The sequence below is a fragment of the Prenolepis imparis genome, unplaced genomic scaffold (genome assembly GCF_030444845.1).
Source record: "Prenolepis imparis isolate NDT839.2.m4 unplaced genomic scaffold, iyPreImpa1.0 SCAF_6, whole genome shotgun sequence".
NCBI lineage: Eukaryota > Metazoa > Arthropoda > Insecta > Hymenoptera > Formicidae > Prenolepis > Prenolepis imparis.
Genome location: NW_028141164.1, coordinates 5,108,242 through 5,129,734, shown reverse-complemented (window position 1 = coordinate 5,129,734; position 21,493 = coordinate 5,108,242). Strand labels below are relative to the sequence as shown.

The 21,493-nt window shown below is 43.7% G+C and overlaps 1 protein-coding gene across 6 annotated transcripts in view; it reads right to left on the bottom strand.

Moving 5' to 3' along the window:
- The window catches only part of Hth (Meis homeobox homothorax), a 380,805-nt gene that overhangs the window by 268,881 nt on the left and 90,431 nt on the right, over positions 1-21,493 (bottom strand). For all 6 annotated transcript variants that reach the window (XM_083040066.1, XM_083040070.1, XM_083040065.1 and 3 more), the window contains exon 7: positions 4,606-4,735. In XM_083040066.1, the coding sequence (XP_082896192.1) occupies positions 4,606-4,735 (130 nt within the window). The remainder of the gene's footprint in view (positions 1-4,605; positions 4,736-21,493) is intronic.

Genomic DNA, 21,493 nt, shown 5'->3' with positions numbered 1-21,493 from the left:
CATTTATAATGTAGACATCGACAAAAATTCTAGAAGTGTTTGTAATTTCAATTCATTTTCGCGATTCGAATTCTTGATCTTTTAAAATAAACATCTACACTAATTCAAATTTCATATCTCATTGATATTTAAATGCATATCGTCGACGCGTCTATCTAAATGCCTTTGAAAACATATTCCGCAAAAATGCAAATTAGATAGCGCAGATAGGTCTAAAAAGGCTATCATCATCTATATAAAGTATGCTTAACGATCGCATTGTGCACCCGCGCATTTACGATCGTCGAGCGCGATACGATTAATGCAAAAATAAAGAAGAAAGATAGATAAATATCGATTCGCGATAGTGCATGAAACATTGCCGCATCTTTTAGAAAATACAAGATAGCGCTAAGAACGTATGTATTGGGTCGGCGAGATGATGAAGGAATTAACGTTCGTTCGTTTGCGAAGAATAAAAGCGCGGGATATTAAATTTTACTTAAGAGATCCGCGTGGCCATATATATGCCGCATGCATATATGCGCAGGTATGTTTAATCTCGTAACTAGCGCATAGTTCCTCGCGAGACCGTACATCGCGATCGGACAGCCAGGTCGAGATAGAAATCTTTTATAACCACCGCGAGGAGGTAAACGAGTTTATATCCGCGAGCGATTGCGACACGATATGTTAATGTCTCTTCCCACGTGTCAGCGCGACCGTCCTGGAAAACATTCCGGGCTGACATACGTGACGTCTCCATCGAAAGCTTTCGATGAAAGTGGATCTCTGGACGATGGATGGATGAAGCGAACACAAATGTCGACGAACATTTTTAAAAAAACGAGTGTCAAACGTATATATCGCTCGTGCTTTGATTTTTATTGTATGCGCGGGCTCTGATCTTCGGAATAGATACAATAAATGTGTGTCCCGAGCGATATTCAATGTGTAGCGCTGGCAGCTATACGTATAGATCGAACTTGTAAACTTTTTTCCCGGGACAGTCTTTCCGAGACTGATTCGGGAACCTTATCGATCCCCCTATCGTTTTCATCGAAGTAACTGTCACTAGAGCGGGCAATTTCCCGGAGGGGCGGAGGAGTTTGAAGGGAAAACGTTTGCCCAAACAGCGCGGCAAACCACCACAAGGTTATCGTTTAACGAGTGATGGAATACAAATTAGGTCCGTCGACGATGTCGTCGTCGTCGTCGTCGTCGTCGTCGTCGTCGTCGCCGTCGTCGCCGTTGCCGTTGGTCTATCGCGGCGCAGGAGACGACCGAAAAACGGACGTTCACGATGATATCTCGCGGCAAACAAGCTGGCACGTTAATGAGGGCTCACGATGAGAGGGAAAGGACCGTGGATAGGCAGAAAAGGAAAAAAGGAAAACGAACCGAGCAAATACCTCGACGTACGGTGACAACCCCGGATGCGTCGATAGCATCTCGACATTAGGTAACCAGCCAGCATGAGTAACCCGGGTTGTAAGTAAGTCTACATGCGTCAATACTCGCAGCGAGACAACCTAACCGACTTATGCGATCGCTCATATATAGTCACAAATCGTTGCACATAGATATACCCCATCGATGTTTTCATTTAGTATTTTAATAATTAATTTCAGTCTTTGACTGTTTGACCATATCAAAATTTGATAATACAATTAATATTCGCGAATTTGGTATATAATAATAGGTACAATTGCCGATTTTTCAATTATTTGCGTTTATATATAATTAAGTTTTCACCATTAATTAATATATTATGTAATCAATACTACTGTTGAGGAGAGAGGCGTTTACTGAGATAGTTTACTGAAGAAACAATAGCAATAATAACAATGTCAAATCGTTGGATTGTTTAGCGACATTTCGTACGCGATGCAAAGCAACGATTTATTTAATCGCTCGTTAATGCATTCGACACTCGTATCGCTTCCTCGCTTCTCGAAGCTCGCGAACGTGCTTTCGACGTGCACGTTTCACGCGACGTCACTCGCGATCGAAAAGAGATAGAAACGCGACGCGATGCGACATAATAGATTATTGCAAATTCACCGAGATTTTTTTAGAACATGATTAAAAACCGCACGCGTACATACATCGCGATATCGAAGACGGAAGTGTCGTGTCGCGCGCGAGAGATAATCCAATAATAATTATCCCGCTAATCGATAATTATAAATGTTACCGGCGGTCTTATCGCGCGATTTATTTATTTACGTCAACAGACACGATTTGCTTAAGCTTGACAAGAATTTTCCACGGATCTGATATATATGTCAATTAAATTCTCTCAACGCCTTTAATCGCTTATACATAATTGACTCGTTTATGTTCGCCGCTTCCGCGCATAATTATCTCTCGGTGCGTGATTTAATTTTTTACAAGAACGATCTCCTTTCCAAAGAAATGTCGAGAATGTCCCGATCAAAGTAGCCTGGTCGGATCGCGCTTGCGTAAGAAAACAAAACGACATGATGCGACAACTGTATATCATCTCGCGCGCTCAGTGAAAGTGCCGATTGCGGATTATCATGTTCTTGTCGCACTGGTGCTGGGCAGGAAAGTCATCAATTTTTTTTTCCTCGTCTCTCTCTCTCTCTCAACGATCTCGCGTGCGTCAACGACTACACTTTCTATAGCAGCCACGTGCGAAACTCTCGGGTTCTACGCTCTCTCATGACAGATCCCGCGCGCGCGCGCGCGCGAAGATTGATATCTGGTCACGAACTAGCTGTAGCGCTCGTGCGCGCGACACACGCACGCTCAATTCGCGATTATTAAATCTGAAGATGACTTAACAATGTCGGGGATGTATGCTGTATATAGCTATGAGGAAACGAGAAAAGTTTCGCCTTCAAAGGACTTTCCAACCAACCAGTAGAGAACCAATGATATGAGCGCGTGTCGCGTGAGGCAACATTACCCCGTTTGCCTTGTAATCTTCGTGCGAATTTGTAATTAAACGTTCAAGAAAGTTCGTAAATATCATCGGCACGCGACATTTCCATTAGACGATATTATTACTTCGGAACGAGACTCGACCCTAATATCATCAATTTACAATTTCAAGCTAGCAGAAAGATTGTCCTATATTTAACATTTCTCCTCTTGTCAATTCGACGTTGAAAATGACGATGTAATAATCTAATGATCACACGTTACATAATCATACGTTTCCAATCTCAGCAAGCGTGTTGCTTTCGAAAGCACCGGTAATCTCCTGTTCTTGGGGACCATTTATATTTACGTACCAATTATATCGGTGCGCGATCGAAATGAACGATTAGGCCGTTCATCTTGCGAAATAAGAGCCGCGAACTTGTACGCCTAAGCGATTGGTGGAGTTAAAACGATGAAAGAAAGTGGCGCGAGGCCCTCAGTCAACATTTTTCCGCGACAAATCTCGCACAGCAGATTCGTATCTCGTCACGAAAGCGGACCGTTGTACGCGCTCCATTTGCATCGTCGGATATTACAACAATGAGGAGACGCAACCGGCTGCTTCTTAACTTGAACACATTACGCGACACCATTTCCAGAGCCACCATTCATTATTCTCTCGTGGTCTCTCTTTCTCCCCGAGATTATCGACGGTCGTTTCTTCCTCTCGCTTGGCCGTCGTAACCCGCGCGTTTATGATTGTTATTGATCAACCGTTTTGTTTCTCGCCCGTGTGCACGTATGTATGTGCGTGCACGCTTGGCCGATCTGGCACGCCACGCGGCACTAGAATGTTGACACGACAGAGCGAATATAGAGACAGACCTTAATGAATCTTTATGGGATGATGTCGTGAACTTGTATACCCTCCAGTGACTGACTGAACCCGGTCGCGCTGAACCATTGGCGCGGCTCGTTCGTCGCTACCAAACTTTTCCTTCTTTCGACCGACATTCCCCGTTAAAGCGCCTTTTAATGGGCAGTCGAATAAATCGCGAAAAATACGCAGAAAAATATATTTCTCATCTCATGCGGAAATATGTAATAGCTTCTTGCGACGCGACATTATCCGCGTAAATACAACGGCGTAACTAAAACGAATGATCTTGCATCGCGTCTGTGTAGTTTTGATTTGAAAAAAATGTCAAATTTCTCTGGAAGGAATAAAGTTAAAAGTATGACGAATTATTCTTTGCTATATTTTCTGTAACTACGCCAATGCGACGGACTGCTCATTAGCCTCGACGGTGGCGTTGCCGCGAGTTTGATGGTGTAGACGGCCGTGTTCGTAAAATTTGAAGGGCGTGTAAAAGGCCCGTGGGGTCCCGGCTGGCCGCGTCTTGATTGTCATCAACTCGTTGCTCGTCGCGTGATATTGTCATTAGCCCGCCTCAGCCATCGTCACCCGCGCGAGTCGCGTTTGAACGTGAAAGAGACCTACTTTAGGCCTCACGGATATCGATCCGCCACGACCGATCGATTCGAAAATTTCTCGTAGCTCGTCGCCTATACGCACGTCTATTCACGATTCGACGTGATTTTCGGACTTGGCATTCAATTATTTATAGCTTAAATTCTATCGCGTCCCCCGTTGAAAAAAAAATACTAATGTATTCTAAATAATGCAGGCAAAATGATACTACTCTTTGTAGCATTTATAACGTAACGACTTACCAGGGTCCGATGAGTCCAAGCTGGCTGGCGCTTGCTGGCTGAGGGGTCCAGGTGTGCCGCCACTTCCAGGACTACGCGCGTCGTCGTTAGCACCCGCACCGGGGTACGAAAGCGACGAAGAAGGTGGCCTCTGCAACACAAAGAAAATCACAAATTAATGTCTATGATCTCTCATTATTTTCATATCGCGGTTGTGTCAAGTGTAGAAGTTTGAAAATATGCAGTCTTAAAATCGACCACTGTTCGCTATGAGATGATATCATGTGTCTATATATGTATTATTTTCGCTTTTAATAGCCTTCTTTCGTATAAGTAAAAGTTTCGGGCTTGTGAAGCGCGTGTCACGCTAGCGTGCGTTGGAAATTTTTTCGAGCATTCACGCTGGACACGCACGTATGCATACACGATGTCTCTGAATATTCTTTCGATCACCAGACACTACATAAATAACTGAGAACCACGTGCGAAAAAAAAACGTAATCAATTCGATTGATAGTTTATTTGACTTTTTGAATGAGACGGAACCACAACGTTCATGGTTATTTACGATATACTATTTTGGTACACGTTCAGTAAAGCAATAATTAATTTCATAATAGTCAAATATTCACGATGGTTAAATTGACGATACAGCATTCAAGCGATTTATATTAATGAACGCTCCGAAAATAGCGTATCGTGAAACGTCTCGTCATCAATGAATAATTTTAATTAGTCTTTTCAAAATTTTATAGTCTATTTCAAACTTTTTGACTCTTAAAAGAGATTTTTTTCTCACAGACACCCCGTATACAAGGTCCATTGATGGCCGCGAGTCGAGCTGTTTTCGATCTCGATTAAAGACGGAGCACACGTATCTCTCCACGAAAATGCTGCCGGCATACTTAAATGATTCGAGTTAGCCCAGCGGGACGCGCACGACTTACGAATCAACGGATTTGCTGGGAGCGTAGAGAAACCGCGCGCGCGCGCGACGAATGTCCACCATAAAATATTCCATCGTTTATTCCGCAGGTGTAGCCGTGTGATAATGACGCTCGTATAGAATCTTCATCGCCGTAGAAGGATAGAAACGAGACGAATACACGCGGAATCGACGGCAGTCCATAAGTACGTGGTTGGTTTTCGCAAAGAAATGGCTGACAAGAGTGAAAAGAAGAAAATATTCGAAATTACTGTAGCATCGTCTCTACGAAACGTCGTTGGAATTTTCCATTTATCGAAGGCGAGGGAAGAAATGTACGCGAGTTCAGCAAACTTTCTCCCCTCGCCATGAATTACTTGGTGGTATATACGAACAACAAATCGTAGATCAATCTAAGGCAATTTGCCGCTCTTCATTGACGTGCTTCAAAGTGTTATTACAGCCGCGAGATGGAGGCGTGCGAAGAGGGTATTCATTGAATGATTCCTCATAACGATCGTACGATGAACGGACCGGCTGATCTTCACGGTCATTGGCTTCATTTTTCGAGCATCGAATTTTTCTGGTCGAGCGAGACCCGAGACGAGTTCTTCGAAAAACAGCGATCTCTGTTCGAAAGCAATCTCTCGTACTTTTTATCGAAATCGTCGTGGAAAAAAAAAAAAGTTGTATTTGCACATGCCAGTTTATTGATCCCGTCGCGAGGTCGAAGGGTAAGAATTTGAAGCAAGCGAATCTCTCGATATCACGAAGCGAAATGTCTGGGTATATCACGTCTGGCCAGGCAACAATGAGTGACAGCTACTCCCACATGCTGTCATAGGCGTCATCTTCGCGATAATGTACCGACTCGCTCCCTCTCTCGATTGCCTGCTCTCGTATCTCGCCTGAAATCGTTACACGGTCAACTCTAGATCTCTACTGACGCGGAGACATGTCACGTGAATTTACTGCTTTATATGAGCCATCGTGCACAAACATTCAGCAGCATTTACGAAACGAAATATATACGAAATAAGCAATTTCACAATTATAATTGATATTGCAATTTGTAACACAGATGAAAAGAGAAAGAAACTTTACTTCCTACTGTTAGATATATTTTTTTAAATATCCCTCTTTTATCGTCTTTTAAAAAGAAAAATATTTAAAAAGTAAAAAAAAACCATTACATCAATTTAAAAAATTACAGAGTTAAGAGCTAAATTTATGACTGCTTCTCTCAAAATTTTTTCGTATCGGAAAATCTCGGGCAAGAGCATAACAGGCACAGGTAAAATTAGAAGTCTTCATTCTGATTTGACTAATCGCTCACGATCCTTGAATGACTTGCTCAGGGACTGCAGGGCCTATAGATTGCACGAGCAAGTAAATACACGAGAGTGGTAACGAACGACTAAGGGGGACATTAATAATGCATCGGTCGTCGCCGGTCCGCTTCCTATTGGCACCCAACGTAAAACGAGGGATCATGGTCGACTATGCGGATGATTTTCAGATCGTATTCGCAATAATTGACCGGACGATATTATTTCAATCAGATTCACTCGCGTAAAGAATTAAACTGTGTCTAATTGCGCGATTCCCGAAGCGCTCCAGCGATTTGTAAATTAATTCTTCAAACGTTTTACGCAACACATCATCGAATCGTATTTTATCTTAGAATGCGGGAATGACTACACGCAATTAACGACAATTATTAGAGGATTTCAAGTGAATACGCTCATCAAATCGCCATTATATGCTCGGAGATGTTAATCATTCGATTAAAATAGTCGTAGAGAAGTTTACGTCGCGTATAGATGTGGCTCACGGTGTACCTCTAAAACTGACGTCACTTCCTACTAAAGGCTGAATCGCCGTTTTTTAAGTGGCCAGTAGGGTCCACCGCGTGACTCGTGTCGATGCAATGATAAACGGGTTAACGGGTCGACGTGCTACGCGCTCTCGTTCCACGTCCGTCCCGCCGTCTGTCTCTGTCTGCATATGCCAGTCCGTCTACTATGGGCACTCTTAAAGCGTAATTCGACAAACCGGATGTCTGGTCTGCCCCTTAAATAAATCAGTTGCCCGCATCTCATATTCCACCCCCGCTCGTTCATACCGTGCGTTTCCTTCCCGCCCCGTAAGAATGTCTCTTCTAGATCACGAGAATATGTCCTTGAGAGGAAGCAATAATCATCGAAAGACCCCTCGGAAGAACGATCTGCGAAATCTATGGGAGGAAGAGGGGAAAATTCGATCTCTCTCGAAAAACCGAGTGACAGCGTTAGGTAATATCGGTTTGCGCCTTTGACTTCCGGCATTGTTAAAGTTGTCGTTACGTTACGAAATGCCTCGTGCAACGCATAATATCCCATAAGAACCGTTGCGTGCAAGTGTCAGCGATTGGAATCGGGAATCGCTTTTAATATCCGCCATAAAGCAGCGGCGCGCGTTCACTACTGTCATTCTGGCGGACGATAGTCATATATGTATCATGTATTCTGGTGATCTGGAGCATGAATCGTATTTCGAAGCGGAATCGCGAAGCGAGGTTGCGAGGATACGCAATTTAATCTCGCGAATCGCGCTTTTAAATTATCGCACGCATATATTAATTGGCCGCAGTGTAACATAATGCCATATAATTATGTAATTAGAGGCTGGGCATTAGTCTCGCTGACTGGTTTACGGGCGAGATACGTAAATCTCTGCAATTAATTTATTGGTGCTGAAGAACGCTCGAGAGAAGGCTAAGAGAACAAGACATAAACGAGGCGGATGGGCGCGATAAAGACGGAGAAAACTAACGGGTCCAAGTAGGAGAGAGATCGACAGAGCGACTAGATAGAGACAGATAGATTATGGAGGCAAGGCAGCACATTGTGTAAGCATGCCCATCGACTGGACCCAGATCTAGAGTCTCTGACTTCTTAATCGTCGGAGCGGAGTGAGAGCGGGCAGAAACAAACATGAAAGAGAAAGAAAGAGAGAGAAAGCGGGTGAAAAAGAGATGGAGTGATGAAGTCCAAAGAGAGAGAGAGAGAGAGAGAGAGAGAGAGAGAGAGAGAGAGAAAGGGAGAAGACTTCTAGTCTCTGTCTGTGTAGTCTTGAATTTCTCGGCGATACCGGCGGGCGTATAGGGATCATAAATTACGATTTATTGCAGTGGCAGCGCCTCTGCTTGGCGGATTATCTTACCGTTATGTCAGCACACTACAATTATATTTACATTTCTCCTTCGTAATGGAATACCATGCTGGCATCGCAGCCATCCAGCCGCGAACTAAACGAGACGTGTCCGAGATTTCAAGGTAATTGGGTTATTTGCCCCGAAGGGATACAACGTCGATTGCTTTTAAAGTGTCCACGAAGAGAAAATTGGAAAATTGTCCAAGTCATAAAACCGTCGTGATAACGCCATTGTCATTTTCGTTTTAGAAATAGCATAAAGTATCTTTAATACATCGAGCAAAAAGATGAAAGTACTATATATTTCTCCCTCGGTCGATCACATTCACGTTAGAGGGAATAAATAATGCATAACAGATTTATAGAGGAGCATAAAAACGCGTTGTAGGTGGGATTTTAGAGATCTACCTAATGATTGCCACAAGATTCGAGCGATTAAATGGCCACGAGTTTAGATTTTAACAAGATGTACACCTGACCGGAGAATGATTTTAAAACGCTCGTATAAACGAAACAAATTTATGGCGGCTAAGGTGAGAGATGGGAGAAAGAACGAGACGGGGCAGCAGCCTGTTTTGGAGCTCGCGTCCGTTTCCTTTCACGGGATGAATGCACGAGTGAGCGATACCTTAAGGAAGACGGAGACGGAAGACGACCAGTCAGTCATAAATATGGAATCTGGGTATTTGCTGTGCTGTGTCAATAAAACCAAGCCCAGATTCGTGTTGTTACTTTTATGACTCCTACTGCATCCATCGCTTTTGGCTGCAGCCAAAAATTGGCGCGTGTTATCGGAAACACGCACGCCAGGAAAACGGATTTCGATCCCAAAAATCAAAATGCTAGGTTCCTTCATACCGTATATGTGATTCGGCGAGATATTGATTTTTTTTAATATTTGGCATTGCTTCGAACGTTAAAAACACGATATGCTTCTCTATTGCGACGGAATTAAAACTTTAGTATAGAAAAAATAAATTTATAATATATATGAAATGTGATACACATATGATAATATATGGATAGATATATAATATATAATTTTAATTACATGTATAATTTTATATATAAATCAGAATTAATTTTCTACTTTATATACAATTAAAAGTGTAACGTAGTATGTATTGTGTGTATTTTTTTTAGCAGAATATAATTTCACAGTATAGCAAAGAGAAGAACGCGCGTGTGATGAATTCAGTTTTCGGGAACAGGAACTGTACGTCTATGGGAACAGAACCGAGTTTAGGTGAGAAAGACGCGAGAGGGGAAGGGAAACTTGAGAGGCAAAAGGTCCAGCGAGAAGGAAGGGCCCATACTCGACCAGCTGATGGATCTAATCAACATTCCTCCCTAATCACGACATAGTCCCTTCTCTCGCTCGGGGTACTCCCTGTACCTCCTTCTCTCTTCACGTAAGAGCCTCTCGACTTCCCGGCTCTGTATATACAGTGCCTGCCTTTCGTTCTTTCACATGCTCACCGTCTCGCTCCGCCGAGCTTCTCTCGGACTTGATGGAGATTTGCAGATGCGTCCACCTCTCTCGTTTCGCCGCCGCCGCAGTCGTTTTAATTTAACCACCGTATAAATTAGACTCCCAAATGATCGTCTATCTCAAAAAACCGCCGCGACTACGAAAAACCGGCAGCGCGCCGTAGGTGATCCGCGCTGACGAACAACCTCCACCGAAAATCCTCCCGAGATTAAGAACATGGTAATATGAGATAGGTACTGGGCGAGAAGTTTGTACGAAGATGATCCGTTACATTCTCCAAAATTAATTAATCCGAGAATACGCTTTCTCCCTTTCAAAATTTTACGCCATTATATATATAAAATTTATTTAATTTAAAGTAATAAACCAGACACACATACTGAATGTAACATTATGTGTGAAGGCAAAATTAAATTGTAAAATATGTGCATTCCTAAATAAAATCACGTGAGATTCTTCACGCTATTCCTTAAATAGTTTTCGTAAGAATTTCTTATCCGTGTCAAAAATGTCATATTAATATTAGATTCGACTAACGTCATTTAGAGATTTAGATAATTGTTGGAAGCATTAAATAATTAAACTATGATTCGCATAATTATCCAACGCATTAGCCACAAAAAAGCTCACGTTTTCTCTCATATATTGCGTTGTATTATAGGATACACATCTGCGCGAGTACGACGATACGATATTGATATGAAAAATAAAAAGAAGGCGGGTAAGATAATTCTCTCGCATTCACTCGCGATATCTCGAGGTAGGCGTCGCCGAAGGCGGCAGGATTTTAATTCCCATGCGTCGTCGATCTTGCCACTTGGGGTTGAATGTCGCTGAAGGATGCGGTACACGATTTGCGGGTGCCGGCGATAACAGGCGGGCAACGTACCGGCAACGACACGGTCGAAGCCGGCAGCAACGGGTGGGTTATACTATCGAGCCCGCTTCATATCTAACGGCACGGTGGCGGCGTTCCTCGGCTAATTGGTTTCCCATGTTGCCTCCGCTCCCTCGGGATAAGGACTGGCTTCACCAGCCTTCTCCTCCTCCTTCACCCTCTTTTTCTCTTTCGCTCCATCTCTCGCTATTTCTTATGCCTCTTTTCTTCCCGGTCCCTTATATCGGTGACGCACGTCCGTCCTTCTTACCGATATTCGGAGCCAGCGAACTCAACTCTCTAATCGCCACATACGATGCTGTATTAATGTGACGTTATCTTATCCCGAAAACATTCGCTTCCAATTTTCTAAATATAAAATTATCCGTCCCAAGTTTTCGTACAGCAGGGTTTTCTGTCGAGATACGACGACAACGCTAATTGGGAATCGGCGAGATGAGAGCTTGCATTTCGAATGGCCAAGGTTCAAGGTCAAGGGTAGAGCGACGAGAGGGATTTTAATAAGTTCGAGAGCAAATTTGCACGCACACGCACTCCGAGGGTAGCGCCTGCGTGTAGGATAAGCGAGCGGGGCGAAAGCGACGCTAACGATTGCCAAGAGGCAGCATCTTATCGTGAACTGCAATCGCATTAAGCGCGGACAGTGACACCCAGCCCCGACTGTGTGTATATATACGTTCATTAGCGCGAAAAAATAATCGAGGGTTCGCGAGGCATCGCGCAAAGAAACGAGAGACCAGTCGTTCATGTTCCTTGTCCATTACCGGCTAGAATTACCATCATCGTAGAACTTATTATTTTGATGAATTGACTTTTTGCAGAATCTGTTCCGTATTAAATAAAATCGTCGATCTAATCGCAAGTGTTTGCGCAAAATCTACGATGATATGAAATTTTTGATATGTCGGCACGATGCTTTCGAGGAGCAGCGAAGAAGAATTTCAGGATTCCTCATGCTGAGAATGTTCTGTATCGCGTAAGGATGTGTATAAACCATCGACGATTCGTGAGAACCACTGTTCATACGAAAGAGAGAGAGATGAACCGGACGGACGAAGCCTTGATAGCGGCCACTCTGCCCACATATGTTAACGCGTTCGCACAGGCATCGCGTGACACACACTACAGCACGCATACGGCACGCACATGAACGAGGAAGGGACGTATTGACAGCGACGATACTCGACCTGAAACCCACGGAAACGTTTCACCGTGGAGACGTTTCGAGTCGACAGTAACGTTAAGCCAGGACCACGAATATGGCGGGCAAGTCATTTAATCATCTACAAGCTTTTGTCGCTTGTCTATCGCGAGTAGGGAAGAAAAGAAATAAATTTCAGAAAATAAGCCAGGTAATATATTTTTCAAAAATTCGAAGAACGGGACATCAAAATCCAGGATGGATGACGCGTAATCTGACCTAATATTCGTATTTCTGCGGCGTGAATTGGATTAGGAACAAAAAAAAAACGCGAAAGACGAATTGGAAAATCCGTGACACACGCGTGTAGGATATTCAGCGGTTGCCACACCCGCGTCGCGAGCAGCGTCAAGGGACCCTCTGCGCGTTTCCCCCTTTCCTAGAGTATGGATCCATATCCATAAAATGCATGCATATTTAACGAGATCGTCACCGCGCTCCGCAAATTCTTACGGAAGTTTAAGCTCCCAGCAAGTCGGATGGTCCGGCGGGAGGATACGCGAAAAGAGGACACGCGCAATCCACGTACGTGCGTCCCACGTGTGTTGAAAAATAGAAGAATCCGCGGTGAGAGATTCGCCGTCGCGTTGCGTCGCCGGTAAGTTCAAGCGATATCTCTCGACAGACAGACGTAAACGTGGAATGCGAATCGGAGGCAAGCGCGTGCGACAAAAGTAAATCTCTTCTGCTTGGAAATTTCCCGCGATAATATTCTTGAGAGTCTCTTCTCTCCAAATAAATAATTCATCTCGCATAATTTCTCATATTTATCGACATTATTATAAATGGAACTTAAGAATTTGTAATTACAGGCATAGAGTATAATTTATAAAGAAAAAAGATTAACGATAATTAATTGTTATGGTGTAATTGATACGTGTGTTAATTTAGAATATAAACAATATGAACGAAGCACGTGTCGCGAGATACGCATCGGCGATCGATCATTATTCGCTCATATGGTTGGTTACTACGCATCATATAATGAGACACGGCGGCCGTTGGAGAAGCAACGCTAATAATAACGCGTGCAATCAAACGCTCGAGTTCGAGTGATGCTGTTTCTATTGCCGGCTGTACAGGAAGAGAGGAGTTGGTCCAGAACTGTCCGCATTCGACGTTGACCACACAACGTTGGCCATCAATGAATAGATCAACGTGCGAACGATATTTCACCCTCTGATTTGCGCACAAATTAGTCTTAAAGTGATATCAACTTCCGGAACTGCAGACAAAAAAGGCTGTGTGCGACAGCACAATTATAATTACCAGAACATGTCACTCTTATTACACGGTATTGAAAAAAAAGTTATTTAAATATATATGATTTGCATAAATACAGAGTGATTATTTTTCAATCTTCGATTTTTTGTATATTGGTCTCGAATAATTTTTAAAGATCGCTCAATTATGAGAGAACGATCGTGAGATTTTTTTTTAAATTTTGACATCGAGAATACAAGATCGCGCTTCGAATCGTAAACAAGAAGAGAATAAAGTATCTGCGGCTACGCAATCCGCAAACTTCCGTAACAATTCCGTCGAGATGAAGCGAGTCAGCACGATCGCCACGGGCAGAAAGCAGCCACGGTCGTTAGGAGGAAATGGTTTTTAAAAGGGGAGTGTCGGAGGAAGGGGAGCACGGGGGTTTGCTCGCTCACCTCCTGTCCTTACGTCTGTCACTCGAAACACGCAACACATTCTCTCGCACGTCACGCTATTATTACATCGCGTTGACCGCACCACTAGCAACGTGTCTGTATATATATTTATTTATATATATGTCTTACGGTGTAAAGGGCGCGAAAGCGCTGTCGTACGAATAAAGGAATCCGTAGGATCCTCGCACCTGTGCAAGAGGAAATCCTTCGGTATAAACGAAAAGGATTCGCGATGATCATCAGATATTCGCGATTAGCATTCCGCCGATCATGTTTTACGAGTTCTTATATCTTCGTATACGCGCTCTCTGCGAAAAAGAAATACAAATAACGCGAGAAAAAGTCACGGAATGCACTCGGAGGATTCAATAATTTCTCTCACATGGCATTAAAGCTATACTACTCGACATCTGTAAACATTATCGTACGAGATCTGCCGAGAGCATCGTAAAATATACGAGGGCGAGAGAACTTGCCGAGCTTTCCCGATGACTGCTCATAGTCATTACTCATTTTCCGTCGAGGGCAAACGTTTTCCTTCGACGGACGTGGGCGAAGCTCGAGACTCGCGAGCGAGATTCATGCTAGACATCTCGCGTTTCATCTCGAGTGTCCATTCGAGAGTTACGAATGGCGTGTAAACAATGACCGTAAAACACGCCAGGAAGACGCGGAGCTACGGCGACGCGGCCGTTTCTTAATTGCCGTCAATCAGATAAAATAGGGCACCAAGGGCACGCGCGCGAGAGGGAGAGAGAGAGAGAGAGGGTGGAGGCCCCAACTTTAACGGGAAGTCTCTTACACTTCTTGTCTCTAAGCCACGATGACGATATATAGTGAATCGCTTGCCTCTTCCGCGACCAGCCATCCAGCCATTAATGCTTCATTACGTTTCACAAGAAGAACTATCGACACCGTATAATTATCATATTATATAATGTTGTTGATTATGTTTATGGTCCGACGTGACTTTAATTAAATGTACATCCAGCTCGAGTCGGCCACTGACAGAAAGCTACTTCGTGTTTACTACCCACGTGCTGCGAGGAGATTCATTCCCGCGCCAAGTCAATCTCGATTTCTTCACGTGTTTGAAGAGAGTTACTTTCTGGGTTTCGATTAGAAGATTGATTATCTTGAGTGTGACTGAATATCGAAATCTGATATCAGCAAAATGTAATAAAATAGTACTTTACTCAATCATTTTCTACCTTAACTTCAAAATAAATAATTTTCATTAAATTTTTTTATAACATTCCATTCACGTTTTGTAATTTTTTTTTAGAAAAATTTTAGCTATATATCCCAACCTTAATTATATTATATGTTTTTATCATTTTGATCTCTCCATAGGTGCAAATAATGATTATAAGAGACGCGGAAGTCTCGTCGCTTTTTACGCAACGCTATATTATCGTTCGAGAATCTTCGACTTCGATCGTCCTGTATCGGTATCCCGATGTCGCCGTGTATAGGACATAACAATATCCGAGGGAATAAGGACCGTCAGCTTCTATCGGAGCTTGGAACGTTTACGAGCGCGCGTGGCAGGAAGAAGGGGAATATCAGCCATCGAGATTTCGTTTCCAGCCTCGGAAATCAGAAGTACATATAGGATCGGCGACGATTCTTGGGAATAAAGATGATATTTTCGATAAGCAAATATTTAGATGCTCAAAGTTGTTTCCATATGGAAACAAATTAGCAAGAGTGCGTATAGCTAAATAGTGATTCTCAAAAGAAGAGAAAGAGTGAAGGAGGAAATTTCGCTCTAAATATATACCGCAAAATGTCTAAGATGTTACATTAATTAGATAGAAGAAGATTCATAAATAATTTCACTCGACATAAATTTTGCTCGTGTCCATTATATGCACTCGCTAGGCGAGCATAAACCATTAATATTCGTCATGACAGGCGGCGGCAAGCGAGGCGGACGCGAGAGCAGAAAGAATTCATAATATAATGTAAGTGAAATGTAATTTCCGCTATACCACAATTATTGCGATACGCCGCTAATTCGCGTTGCGTGCGAAAGATTTTTCTATTGGATAATGTTCTTTGCTTAGCAAATAACGTGGCGTCTAATTGCGATAAAAGGCTGTAAACGCGGAGCGCGAGTGATGTGATCTTCGATCGCGAGTCAGCCGCGCGTGGAGAGACGTAAAGGACGGAAGCTAAATTCCGGGATACGCACGTCGATCGTGCGAATCGTCTATTCACGCGCGGGTATAATAATAAGTACGCAAACAGGCAGATCTCGAGATGGCATCGTCTCGCAATGTACGCTTATGTGTGAGTAACAATGCAAATATGCGTAACCCGATGAGAGAGGCGAGAGAAGAGAGAGAGGGATAGACGAAGAGAGTATACCCGTCAACGAGGCGAGTCGACGCGGAATTGGGGGACGCGTAGAGACGGATGTACGTCGAGCGATGTACTTCCGGTTATTGAACGCCGTCTGGAGCGACGTTCCTCTAAAGTTGCGTTCGTCGCAGACTCCCGGATCGACACCTGGAACCCACCGCCAACCGCTTTCGGCACCGAGAAACAAGCCGCTCGCGCGGCTTCCTGGATATAGTCCTGATTAAATACACCCGTCTAGGAAAAGGCGTATGGCATGGAGTGAAACATCTGCTTCGGCTATTCCGAGCTATATTAAAGCATTATCGCTGCGATTCGAAATTAGCTGAAAGATTTGAAAAATCGACGTCTACAACAACAGCTGATATCGTTCAAGAGCTTCTCTAAGGATAACGAAAAGGGTTCATCATTTTCATTGTCCAATTCAAAATGAAAGAATATCGCTCGGAAGATTAAAATACGTTCGACCGCGTGTAAGAAAGTTACGGAATGTTCGATGTATTATTACATCGTTAAAATTATGCCATCAGAAATAAAACATTACTCGCTACCTCTGCTCCGTTAATGTTCCTTTAATATCGTGAATGATATAACGTGATGATAGCGGATACACGATCCACATAACATACACGCATGAATGTTCCTCACTTAGCTTGAATCACCTTTCGTAATTTCTCGCCGCTAAGTGGCCCGGCACTGCAGGCGTTTTAACATTCCCTCTCATTATTTCGGGACCCGAAAATATTTTTTCGCCACTCTCCCGCGAATGCGTGTGCGTCGACCTACCCAACGAAAATGCGTTTCATTAAAAAAAAAAAAAAAAAAAAAAAGGATGATGCGCGAACGCACAGCAGTCCCGATCGGTGCATCAGCGATGAAAAGGAAGAGCCATGTGGGCGGCTCATGCTTCAACATTGCAATAAATCACTCTCGCCGGAGTAATGAAAATTTATGTCATAAACGTGCAGATTACCGGTAGATAATTACTTCGCGCTGTAACCAACTTCGCATGTTACGAAAGCGCGAGAACGGGATGGAACGATGACAAAGCAGATAACATACATTGTTATTGAAATTGTCGATATGTGTCATGTCATGTACAAAGTGTTCCAGATTTATCGAACGCTGTTTCGGAATCGCGGATTCTTCCGATGAATTTAAAGCTGATTTTTCTCCCCCCTAATTTTTGTATTAAATAACTACGTGTATACATATAGGTTTTCCATTAAACTCGCCAAAGATCGCTCAGCGTCTATGACTCATTCGACAGAATTGAAAATTAAATTCCACGAATGTTAAGACGTTTCTCTCGACGGCGAAGGAAACTTTCGGTGGAAAATGCACGCGTAACGTGAGATTTTCCAAACTATCCGATAAAAGAGGTCGGATCTATACACACGGCACAGACGTGTGTACACGTCCGTCAATTTAGAATAGCGTCAGAGCGTGACGACGGTAGAATTACGTAACGCGTGCGCGCGCGTGCACGACGCTCATCGCTAGTATCGTTTGTGGTTTGTGCTTCGCGTGCCTTTTTTTCACCCGGCGCGCGCGCACACTACATACGATAACAAAGGGTGGACAACGTGTTTGCGTATGCATACCTTGGAGGATTTGTTGGCTCTTTTTTCGCGGTATAACGTAGCCGCGGGTGTTACGACGGAATAGAACGCGGCGATGCCATGACACGGCAATTTTCTCTCGCGGTTTTTGTTAAACAGTTTGCATGCGAGAATATTCTGCGAGCGCACGAACGGACTTGGGGTCATCGCGACGGCAATATTCCAGGCACTCAAAGGTCGATGATGCAAATGCGTTACCTTGTCCAAGTACGACAATGAAGCTGCGTTACCTTACCGAGCGCTTTTATAAAAAGAGGAAGAGGTTGAATAATTGTTTTTTTCTTTCTATTACAATTTTTATTTATGCGCGGCCAGATGATTGTTATTGCACGCAATGAATAAATCCATTCGGATTGCGCGAAGGATACTTAAGAATTAAACGGTGGAAAATATATTTCCTGCCGGAGCGCGCGTGAGAATGAAATAAAAATGTCAAGGTAAATTGCCACCCTTATGGAAAGCAAAATTAACCGACCGTACGAAATCGTCAATGTCCTGCGTTTTGTTCGAATGATGGCCGGCGTTGTATCGACCGCGTTATTCTCCACGACTAAATGACAGCGTGAATATACACGCGCGGTCATTACGATGCGACGGGTCAGTCTTTTTTTTTTTTCCTATTCTTTTTTTTTTTATTTTATTCACACCTCTATCAAAGCGTAACAACTCGAGTCCCTGGCAGTTGAAGGGGGTATTTCACACAAAGCTCGTTTCACCTCGGCGGCGAACACTCGCGACGGATGCGATCGTTACCGAAAAGATGCACGCGCACGACTCGCCGTGTAAACGTCGACGGAGTAATGACGATTTAATGGCACGCTCTGCCGACGTAATGATTTCGACGCGTTATACACGTCCCGGTTGTACCGATGGCGCGGCCATATGGATGCGGACCATGTTGACGCTGGCCGTTCCAAAGTGTTCTCTCGCATACCGCTATGCGGTCTACGCGCTAAAATTATAAATCGAGATGAGAGATCGTCTGCGCGAGATCGCAAAGCGAACGTCACTGCTGATTATTTCATTTCATCGTGTTACGCGTGCGATACTTAATAATCTCTTTATACAATATTATATGTCTTCCGAGGCGTCAAAGAGATCGTTCGCGACGATTTGATAAACGACCGCGAGCAAAAAATAGTACTCATTGCGGCGGCCACGTGAATAAATTGATTTAAAACATGCCGGAATCTCTTTGCTCGTCATCGCTATCGGCTATCTTCTTCTATTAAAAATTAATTATTTCCCTTTCGGAGAGTCGTGGCTCTCGAATGCTGCCAACAGGAATGCGGAGGATTTCGCGAGTTTCATAGGCTCATAAGTCCGATAAATTCTGACATCTCGAAAGATATTCCGACACCTACGCAAAAGGAGTCGATGGCGATTCCTCGCTTGTAAACAAACTCGTTTCAAGAGTCTTGTAGTTTCTCTCTAAAACGATTCTCGAGATTTCAGGAGAGATGAAGAGGAAGAAATTTCATAGATAGCAAAGTCATTACCTGCACACATTCGGAAAATAAAAAAGGAAAAATTATTAATCCCATCAGATAAAATCCCGTTTCTGATAAAATCGGGAAATTTAAAGAATTAATAAGAAAAAGATGAAGAATGCTCCGCACCTCCTCCGAGAGGATGACACGTAGAAACCTCTCGCTAAGACGCGGCGCGACGCATCGTCAATTTGCATAGACTAATGAATATGTTAAATCAATTTTGCAAAACGAGCGGAGTCTACGGAGCGTAAGTGGGCACCGGTCGGTCGCGCGGCCGCGGAACGAGGCGCGGAGGCCTGTTATTATTGTAATTGCTGCGCGTGTAAAACCGCGTGTGGAAAATGAGCTTAATGTGACGCGTGCGGGCGGCAGCGTAAAACACGTAACGCATACTTGGTTGCGCGAGACGAAGCAAAGGTCGAACGTACGTAAAGAGTTCTTCCCGTAAAGAGATGCTTGAGATAGAGATAAATCAAAATTTCCAAAGACTCGTCAAGCAGTCAAAGCGTGCGAAAAATGCAAAAACTCTGCTCTGCTCTTGTAAAATTTATTTCGTTCTCGTTTTTTGTCTTGGATCTTGTAAAATTTGTCGATGTTCTTTTCTTAGCTTGGTTAAAAATTAATTATCTCTATTTTTTTCTAAAGGAATGCGGCATCGCTTGTTAGGAGCGTCAGTCTTAAACGAGCGATACACGTTCCCCCGTAAAGATGGAAAAAGAGAAGGATAATATGAACGAGGAAGAGAAAGAGAACGAGAAAAGGACACAAAGTCCGAAGAAGAGGACGAAGAAGCCGACTCGCTGTGCGGTATGCAAAGTCTCTCGTTCATTTAACGAGGGAAGCGAATCTTGAAGACGATTCCCGAGGCCTTTTTCGCGTGCGACGGAGGAGGCATTCTTCGTGTGCGTTCATATGTCGAGTAGTCGCGGAACCGAGCAGAGAGAGAGATGAGAGCGAAGCAAGAAAGAGCGAGTATAGGAGAGCATTCAGAAAGTGTAGAAGCGAGTTGGAAGATCGACGAACAAGGGGCGTCCCTTCTCGCCCTGCAGCTGCCTTGAAAAACTCCTCCGGGCGAACCCTGAAAAACTGTTCTGCCTAACGAACCATCGCCTATTCCCATTTAACCGAGAATGCCAGTTACGCTCGCGCGAGTTAGCATGGCGACGCCAACCCGTCCTCTTCTGTCACATGAGGCGAGTTCGCCTCCCGAACGCTTGACTGACAGTTCCATCGAGAGATGGAATCTCTCAGAGAGCGTATTGTAATTTCTCTCGTGTTTATCGTTTATTAGTTTCAACGAGTGCCGTTCATTATATTGTACGGATTACGTCCTCGTATATCGGGAGGGAAAAAGAGGACAAAGATATGAATAGGCTTCAAATAACTTGATGCCGATGTTGAACCACGTGGACCGTTTATATACGGCGGATTAGTGACGTCTCGCTACCGCGCTAAACTTGCGCAATCCCTTATCACAGTCGGTCGGATCCTCACCGTAAATACGGTTGCAACAGCTTATAATCCAAAGACACATAGTCGGCAAAGAGCCTTTCCTTCCCTGCCTACCCGATTTCGTCTCCGTTATGCAAATACCGACGAAGTAATGGATGCTCGTCGCTCTAATAAACATACTCATTCACTTGGACGAGAGAAAAAAAGAGCAAATAGAAAGAAAAAAAATATGCGAGAAGAGAAGCTCTTAAAGATGAGACTTTCTACTGTCGGTATCTAGAATTGGCCGAATATTCCGAAGTCACTGTGCAAACGAAATTGCATATACGAAATTGCACCTAAGCAATATCTTGGTATGAATTCTCGCATTATCGTTAATATAGAAGCTCGCAGCTTTTCTGATCTGCCAGACGAGAAACCGATTCGCTTCGCGTAATCGTACGGGTAAACGATGATTCGAGGCCCAGAATTGCATCTCTCGTAGATATAGGAGGATCCGCGGTTGTTTACGTTAATCAGGCGCGAAGCGCACCAGGTTGATTTCACGATGTAATCGTCCGGTAAAATAAGACGAAACTTAACGGAGGTTGAAAGCTGTGCCGCTTC